Consider the following 9,021-nt stretch of genomic DNA (forward strand, 5'->3'; position numbering starts at 1 on the left):
CACAAGCAGGGGAGCACTTAGAGAATGGCATGAGGGACTGATGGGTCAGGATATGGAGATGCAGAAGTAGACTGGGTAAAGTTGAAAACAGCCTGGAATAGAGGTTAGACAACCGTGGGTTGTCTGCTTTTGCAAATAAAATTTTGTTGGAACACAGCCACATTAGTTCATTTGTGGAATGGCTATGGCTACATTTGCACTACAAACACAGAGTTGAATAGTTACTAGGGTCCTTACAAACCCTAAAATACTTGCTATCTGGCTCTCTAAAAAAAAAAAAAAAATTCTGACCCTTGACCTGGAATGTCAAATTAGAAGCTTGTAAATTAGTCTTTGGGGCTGAGGAGATGGAGAGGTATTTTTTTTTTTTTTTGACAGAGAGAGAGAGAGAGAGAGAGAGCGATCACAAGTAGGCAGAGAGGCAGGCAGAGAGAGAGGGGGAAGCAGGCTCCCTTCTGGGCAGAGAGCCCGATGTGGGGCTCGATCCCAGGACTCTGGGATCATGACCTGAGCCGAAGGCAGAGGCTTAACCCACTGAGCCACCCAGGCGCCCCGATGGAGAGGTATTTTGACTGGTCAGCCCTGAGTTTTAGGAAATTCTTTAAATGTTAATATGTGATTTTGCTTCTAACAAGACTAGTAGGAGGCAGGCAGGATGGAAAGGGAAGATTCAGGAAGGGAGAGGGGTGATGCTGGAGGCAAAGTCAGGAAAGGGACCCATGGGGAGGGTTTTGTTTTTCTGATAAATATTCAATAATATTTATCATTAAATAATACATCTGGATCTATAGTTTATTTTTTCCAGCTTTATTGAGATATAGTTGACACATAACATTGTGTGGGTTAAATTATACAATGTAATGATTTGATATATGTATACATTACAAAATGATTACAACATGGGAGGGTTTTGAAAGTGAGACTGACACATTGCTGGTGTCCCAACAGAACACACCCAGCCTAGGTGAGATGCCACCAACACCTTTCTGTTCAAGGGGGAAGGAACTAGTGTGCACCAAACTCTCACAGTGCATCAGGGCCTCTGCTGGGTCTTTTCTTTTCTTTTCTTTTCTTTTAAGATTTTATTTATTTATTTGACAGAGAGAGGTCACAAGTAGGCAGAGAGGCAGGCAGAGAGAGAGAGAGAGGAGGAAGCAGGCTCCCTGCTAAGCAGAGAGCCCGATGCGGGACTCAATCCCAGGACCCTGAGATCATGACCTGAGCCGAAGGCAAGGGCCCAACCCACTGAGCCACCCAGGCGTCCTGCTGGGTTTTTTCTATATGCACTTTTATTTACTCCTTGTGGCAGCCCTGTGAGGTGGGACTTCTTATACCCATTTTGCAAAGCAGGAAATCAAGTCATGAAGCGGTAAAATGGTTTGCCTGATGTCATACTGTTGATAAATGAGAGCATGGATTCCACCCCAGGCCTCTCTGGTTGTAAAGCCTTAGTTTTATAGCAGGAAACTCACATTCAGGAGTTTGTAAACCCATTGCCTATGGGGTTGTTAACTCTCCAAGAATCAGCCTTTGGTTCCCCTTCCTGGAGGGTATGGATGCTCTCTCCAAGACTGATGCACCAGATGGTTCCTCATTGGGTCCTGATCTCTGAGTATTCTGCATAGGTGCCCTTCTCCATTCTGTGAAAGCTAATGGAGGCATAATGCAGGTCTTGCTCCATTTCTGAGGTGGGGGGCACTCCTGCAGAGATTGTGGGGTCAGCAGGGAGGTCTGACTTGGACTTCTGCTGGTAATCCTGTTTAGAGAACAAAGAAGGGGTCAGAGGAAGGTGGGGGTGGGGGTCTGAGGTAGGGTGAGGAGAAGGCAGAGAGGGTCCATGAAGTGAATTTGATTCTGACTGGACATTGTTCTTTGTTCCAATCTTTTATCGAACATTTTTTATATGACAAATCTAACACTATTGGTTGTTTTCAAATTTTACTAAACAGTCACTCAGACCTGTGTGGAAAAGACTATTATTTTACAGAAAGAGAAACCAGTTCTCAGAGAGGTTACACATCTGTGATCATGAACTCAACCCCAGTCTCTCCAGCACAGGATACATGGGAGGGTGTTTACGAAAAGCTCACTTTTCTTCTGGGTGTGTCTTCTTCATTCTCACACTGCTACCACATTCACAACACCTCTGACACCAGATGTGTGGGGTTTTCACCACAAAAAACAATTCTCCAACACTAGCTGGGTGGCCTACAGTTCAACTCAATTCTGATGCTCTCTACCCAAAGATAACACCAAATCCAGAGATTAAAGGCTCAGATTTACAAGGAGCCCCACCCCCACTTCACCTGCTTAGAGGTCCAGGTTGTCACCTGTGTTTGTTACCTGACAGCTCTGACCAACTGGTTATAAATTAGCAATTGTCATGAGCCCCACCTCAGGTTCCATTAATTTTCTAGAGTGGCTCACAGAACTCAGGAAAGCAGTTTACTTACTGTTTACCAGCTTATTATAAAAGAATGTGATAAAAGACACAACACAGATGAACAACCAAATGAAAACGTGCCCAGGGTGAGGTGTGGGGAGAGAGTGGAGGCTTCCACACCCTCTCCAAATACATTCCCGTCATCTCCATGTGTTCACCAACTTGGGAGTTCCTTGAACCCCATACTTTGGGATTTGTATGGAGACTTCATCATGTAGACATGATCAATCACTAATTCCATTTCCAGCCTCTCTCCCCTCTTTGGAGAATGGGGGAGGGGCAGGGATGAAAATTACAAGCCTCTAACCATGGGGTGGTCTTTCTGGTGACCAGTCCAAACAGGAGCCCACCCAGAGTCACCTTGTTAGTACAAAAGACGCTCCTATCAGGGCGCCTGGGTGGCTCAGTGGGTTAAAGCCTCTGCCTTCGTCATGATCCCAGGGTTCTGGGATGGAACCCAGCATCGGGCTCTCTGCTCAGCAGGGAGTCTGCTTCCTCCTCTCTCTCTCTGCCTGCTTCTCAGCCTACTTGTAATCTCTATCAAATAAATAAATAAAATCTTAAAAAAAAAAAGATGCTCCTATCACACAGAAAGTTCCAGGGGATTTTAAAGTATGACCATTTTCTGCTACAGACTAGTTTCTCTCTAGATTTATGGTAATATTTTTCAAAAGTATTTCCACTTTCCATCTTCCCATTTTCTCTTGAACTCAAACCAGTCAAGTAAAATTCCTCTCCCAGGAATCCAGATCTGCTTTTGACAAGAAACAGCTGTGACACACACCATTTGCTAAATTTAAGGTTCATTTCTGAGAACCTATCTTGCTGGACTTATTAGCATTTGAAACAAATAAGCATTCTCTTCTCTCTGAAGCTTCATCTCCCTTTGGCTATCAAGACCCAACCCTACACTCTCCTGGTCATTTCGTTTTTCTCAGTGGTTTTCTTGTAATCTCCACCCTGTATCTCTGTCTCTCGCACTTACTTATACTACTCAGGGTAATCACACTGGAGTCCTCTTTGGGATTTATGAACGTGTATGGACATCCATAACATCTATGACATCTGTAGAGTTATCACTGGCATCTATCACACCCATTAAGTAGAGGCAGTGAACTATCTTTGCTCATATCCCACATACACTCTCTCAATCCATTAGCAAATCCTGATTCATCATTGTTACACACAACTAAGTCCATCTTATGGACTGAACTGTGTCCATATATTGAATTTGTAAGTTGAAGCTCTAACACCTCATGTGACTATTTGGAGATGAGGTCTTTAAAGAGGTAATTAAGTTTTAACAAGGACATTAGGGTAGGACTCAAAATGACTCATGTCCTTATAAGAAGAACAGACAGTGGAGATGTGTGTACACAGAGAAGAGGTCAGGTGAGGATATAGAGAGGAAGCAGACCATCTGCAAGCCAAGGGGAGAGTTTTAGAAGACACCCTGCAGGTACCTTCATCTCAGACCTCCAGCCTTCACAACTGCTTCTGAAAATGTTTCTGTAGTTTAATCCACTCCATCTATAGTATCTTGTTATGGGAACCCTAGCAAACTGACGCAGTCTGCTTTCTCTCTCACCTGGATTATTGGAGTGTCTTCCTTATCTGGTCTCCTCTTTTCTGCCCTAGCCTGCTATAGGCACTCTCAGCAAAGCAGCCAGAGTGATTCCATTAAAATGAACATCAGTTTGGGGAACCCAGCTGACTCAGTTGATAGAACACACAACTCTTGATCCCGGGGTTGTGAGTTCAAGCCCCACATTAGGCATGGAGCTTATTTAAATTAAAAAAAAATAGCATCAGTTCATGTCTGTGAAATAACAGAAATATAGATAGATAGATAGATATAAATATAAATATAAATATAAATATAGATTCCTGCACAGATTTCCTAAAACCATTATAATTTACTAAGTGAGAAGAGTGCTAGGAGCATCTTCTGTTCTAATGTTCAGAAACAGAGCTCCTAAATCCTTTGGAATTTCTTGGATGACAGCGGCATCTTTTGTCTGAATGACATAAATCTGGGTGGGCTCCTGGATGGGGGCTGGTCACAGAAAGGCCAAGCTGTGGTTAGAAGCTTGGAAGTTTCAGCCCCATGTCCTCATCTTCCAGGAAGGGGAGAAAAGCTGAAAATGGAGGTAATGATCTATCATGTCTATGTGAGGAAGCCTCCATAAAAATCCCCATAGTACAGGGTAGGGGGTGAAGGTTGGGGAGCTTCTGGGTTGGTGAACACATGATGGGGCTAGGAGGGTGGACACACCTGCAAAGGGGATGCAAGCTCCATGCATCTCTTCCATCTGGGTGTTGATCTCTAGCCTTCATCACATCCTTTTATAATAGACCGGCACCCAGTAAGTAAACTACACTCCTGGGTTCTATGGAGGACTGTGACTAATTAAAACTGAGGAAGGGGCTTGTGGGAATTGCTGATTTACAGTCGGTCAGAAGCACAGGTGACAGCCTGGGCTTGGGACTGGCATCTGAAAGGGGGTGGGGCAGCCTTGTGGGGCTGAGCCCGTGAGCTGTGGGATCCAACCTGGCTCCAGATAGATAGTGTCAGAATTGAGTTGAATTGTAGGACACCCAGCTGGTGTCAAAGAGCATTATTTGGTGTGGGGATAACCCACACACATTTAGTGACAGTAAGTGTTGGAAATAGTTCTCTGTGGTTTTCCTTTATATAGTCACCCTTCTCAAAATACATAGGAAATTGTGGAGCATTGCAGCCTCCATGCCTCTCCATCTTCATTTCCTCCTAGCCACCATTACCCTCTGCCCACCCCCACACAGCTCTCCTTAACACACACTGTCCAACTTGCAGTTTCTCCCACACATCAGGCATGCTCCAACCTCAGAACCCTCCAAACCTTGCTTAGATAGAGCCTTGGTGATGGTCTCGGAGCTCACACTACACTCCTTCACTTTGGCTGTGGTGGGTGTTTTCTCAAAGATTCCCTCATTCTGCCATCAAACTCCCCTCCAAAGCATCATGTCCTATCAATTGCTTGCATATTTTTTTGCTCATCTGTTCACTGTTTTCATCACCCCACCCACCCAGTAAATATAAGTCCTTGGCCACAGGGACATTTTCTATTTGTAACATATACATTTATAAAAATATAGATATTACCCAAGCACCAGAACAATCGGCAAGTGGAAGATATATGCGAAAGGAATGAATGCGTGTATGGTTACTGCAGATCATGTGTTCAGAAGCTTCAGTGGTATCCACCTTAATCAGAGATTCATTGACTGATTGATTGATTACTTTTTAAAGGAGGCTCCACACCCAGCATGGAGCCCAGCATGGGGCTTGAACTCATGACCCTGAGATCAAGGCCTGAGCCAAGATCAAGAGTCTGATGTATAACTGACTGAGCCACCAGGCTCCCCCTTAGTCAGAGTTTTAAATAAATAAATGTCCGTCAGAGCTCGGAGATGAGCAGAACCAGGGCAGGATGACACAGACACATGAGAAGGAGCGCACAGCCCAGCAATGATTCTGAGATGCATAGAGATCACTCCGCTTGAAGAGAGTGAGCAGGCCAGTGTCAGGGGTTGAAGCATTGACGGTGACTCTGGTGACTGGGTTTCCTGCCCCAAATGCCAGACCTGTTGTGGAGGAGCTGTGCTTTTCAGACCTGGGCCTGTGGGACAAGGATCTTCACAGAGGAAAGGTGGGAGGGCTGCAGCAGGGTAAGGACTAAGAGGGGAGCCCAGCCCGAAGGGAATGGTTGCATTACTCTGGAATGAGAAGAGCACGGACGTGCTCTGCTGCATTCTTGGTGCATGGAGAGCAAGGCTGGGGCAGCACAGGGTTGGGTCTCTGGCGGGGTGTCAGGGACACAAGTGCCATCAGGGAGGCAGACAGCCAGCAGGAAGAACATGTTTAGGAGTGCATTCACGACGTGTTTCTGAGGCTTTAGCATCTGGGACCTTGTTGACCTTGGGAGAACTGTCCTTGCCAGAACCAGCCAGTCTCTAGAGATGGAGAAGGACTGCTGGCAAGCCTGCCTTTCATGTGCAAACCAATCCGTCCAAAGCTGACATTCTGGGCCCCTCTTCCTTAGCCTAATCACCCCCGGCCAGGCACCAAACAACTCATAACCTGCTGAAATGATTCAAACTAACCAATCCTGAATCTGCTTACCCTGTCTCACCATGCCTTTCCTTTGCAAACCACAATAAAGGCCCTACCCCTGACTCCCTTTGCCCCCTCTGCCTCCTGACCCACCCTAGCCCTGCCCCCATGTGGTCCTGTGTGGAGGGGTGTGCCTCTCTTCCTGAGAACTGTGGGTAACAGAGTGCCTTTTCAGTGGCAGTCAGCTCCTGATCTGTTGGCCTCAGATGCCTGAAGGATAAAACCTACATTTTCAAACAAGCAGGAAGGTGATGAGCTCATTTCTGGGCACGCTAAATGGAGCATGGCTGTGGGCCACCCCGGGAGATGTGGAAGAGAGTCTGCACGCTAGGATGTCCACGACACTCACCAGGGGAGCTGGCTCTACAACCGGGGGGCTGCCATCCATGCCCACTGCTCTCCGGGATGCTGTCTTCCTGCAGCTCTTCACTCTGATGGAGACACCAGTGTCTCTGACATGGGGTCCCTCTTCTGAGGCAGGTGGAGGGGAGGGCAAGCCTAGGAGCCTTCATATCAAGGCTTTGTAACAAGGTCCCCATGTTCCTAGACTGCTGGGACCGAGCTGGGAACACACTCGTACCTGGCACTCTTTGCCTTTGTTCCAGGACCTCACAACCCCTGCAAGTCCCACTTCTCCCCCCTCCCCCCTACCCACCCAGCTCACCCAAAGAAGATAAGGCAGAGGCAGAGAGCAAGCAGCATGGTGATACCAGCTCCCGAAACGGCACCTAGAATCACTCCTGACCAGATCCCCAGTTTCCCTGTAGACAGAGACACCTGGGGTGAAATCCAGTCTTGAGCATGGGCACTCCAGAGAGAGGGAGATAGACGTATGCACAGAGCTCCATGGGATGGAGAAAGTCCCTCCTTCCTTCCAGGGAGGGTGTCTCCACTGGCCCTATCACTCAGGGTCAAAGGTGGTCTTCCGTGCTTCCAGAAGCAGGGGGAGGCAGAGGAGTTCTCAGACCTTCGGGTCTCCTCGTCCTTCCTGGCTGTGCCTCCTGGGAGCCCGACACCCAGAGTGAGGGATGTGTCTCTGGGCATCACCTATCAGCCATTTGGTGGGCACCAAAAGAGTCCTAATGAGGCTCACTGTCCTGGTGAGGGCCAGATGTCATTACCATACCAGTGGGGATAAGGCTGGGCTCAGAGGGCTGAGGAATGACAGTCAGGCAGTAAAACTATTCTGCATGACACTAGATGGATATTATAGTGACTAGATGTCATTATAAATTATCCAATCCATAGAAGGTACAACACCAGGAATGAACCCTGATGTCAACTATGGATTGTTAGTGATAAACGCATGCTCATGTAGGTTTTATTGTAACAAAAATACCCTCTGGTGGGAGTTGACAGTGAAGACGCTATGCATTGGCTTTGGGGGAAAACTCTCTACCTTCAGCTCAATTTCTCCAAGAACCTAAAACTTCCCTTCTAAAAATAAAGCTTACTGATACTTGTGATTTCTCTCTGTCAAATAAATAAATAAAATCTTTAAAAAAAAAAAAAAAAGGGCGCCTGGGTGGCTCAGTGGGTTGAGCCGCTGCCTTTGGCTCAGGTCATGATCTCAGAGTCCTGGGATCGAGTCCCACATCGGGCTCTCTGCTCAGCGGAGAGCCTGCTTCCCTCTCTCTCTCTCTGCCTGCCTCTCCATCTACTTGTGTTTTCTCTCTGTCAAATAAATAAATAAAATCTTAAAAAAAATAAAAATAAAAATAAAGCTTACTGAAAAAGCTTCAGTCCTTCAAAGACCAGAGGAAGATAAAGACCATATTCAGGGTGGTGGGGAGAAAACTGCAGGTCACCTAGCAAGACCAGAGTGAGAGGGTATGAAAGAGAGTGCTGAGGGGGTTTCTCATGTCTAACTACAGCCCCCCCTCACCCCCCCACCTGTTGAGTCTCAAGTCCCTCTCTGACTTAACCAGACAGAGACCCTGAACAGTCAATGCCTCATTGATGGGAGGCTCCTTCCTACCTGGGCTGTGTCCCAGGAAGACACCAGTTGTTGGGTTCTGTGTGGCACCTGCAATGGGAAGAACGGATTTCCTCCTTCAGTGAGGTGGGGGCATGTGAGATACATGTAGGTATCTTCTCCTCACCCACAGAAACCACAGAAACACAGGAGGGACAGGGCTTGAGTCCTTCTAGGTCTCACACTCAGACAGCCCTCCCAGTAAAACTCTGAGACTCCCCAAACTGATCTTCCTGCCCCTCACCCCATCAGGGAATCAGGCATTCTTGCTCCACACTCACAGGTGACATTGAGCTGGATGGTCCTTTCCACCATCACACCAGCTGCAGGAAAGTACACTTGGCAGGTGAGGTTGGTACCGTGGTCCTGGGGTCGTGGGATGAGGGTGAGCACCGAAGAGAGGTGAGTCCTGGGACCCAGGGAGGTGAGGGCAGCTGACGTCCAGGA

General features: G+C 47.2%; 1 protein-coding gene across 1 annotated transcript in view; it reads right to left on the reverse strand.

Moving 5' to 3' along the window:
• Positions 1-1,591: 1,591 nt before the first annotated feature.
• The window catches only part of LOC132005862 (myeloid cell surface antigen CD33-like), an 18,031-nt gene continuing 10,601 nt past the window's right edge, over positions 1,592-9,021 (reverse strand). The window contains exons 4-8 of the mRNA XM_059383372.1: positions 8,856-9,021; positions 8,578-8,625; positions 7,264-7,360; positions 6,949-7,030; positions 1,592-1,756 (exon numbers count right to left, since the gene is read on the reverse strand). Coding sequence (XP_059239355.1) covers positions 1,592-1,756; positions 6,949-7,030; positions 7,264-7,360; positions 8,578-8,625; positions 8,856-9,021 — 558 coding nt within the window. The remainder of the gene's footprint in view (positions 1,757-6,948; positions 7,031-7,263; positions 7,361-8,577; positions 8,626-8,855) is intronic.

This window comes from Mustela nigripes, chromosome 17 (assembly GCF_022355385.1).
Source record: "Mustela nigripes isolate SB6536 chromosome 17, MUSNIG.SB6536, whole genome shotgun sequence".
Lineage (NCBI taxonomy): Eukaryota > Metazoa > Chordata > Mammalia > Carnivora > Mustelidae > Mustela > Mustela nigripes.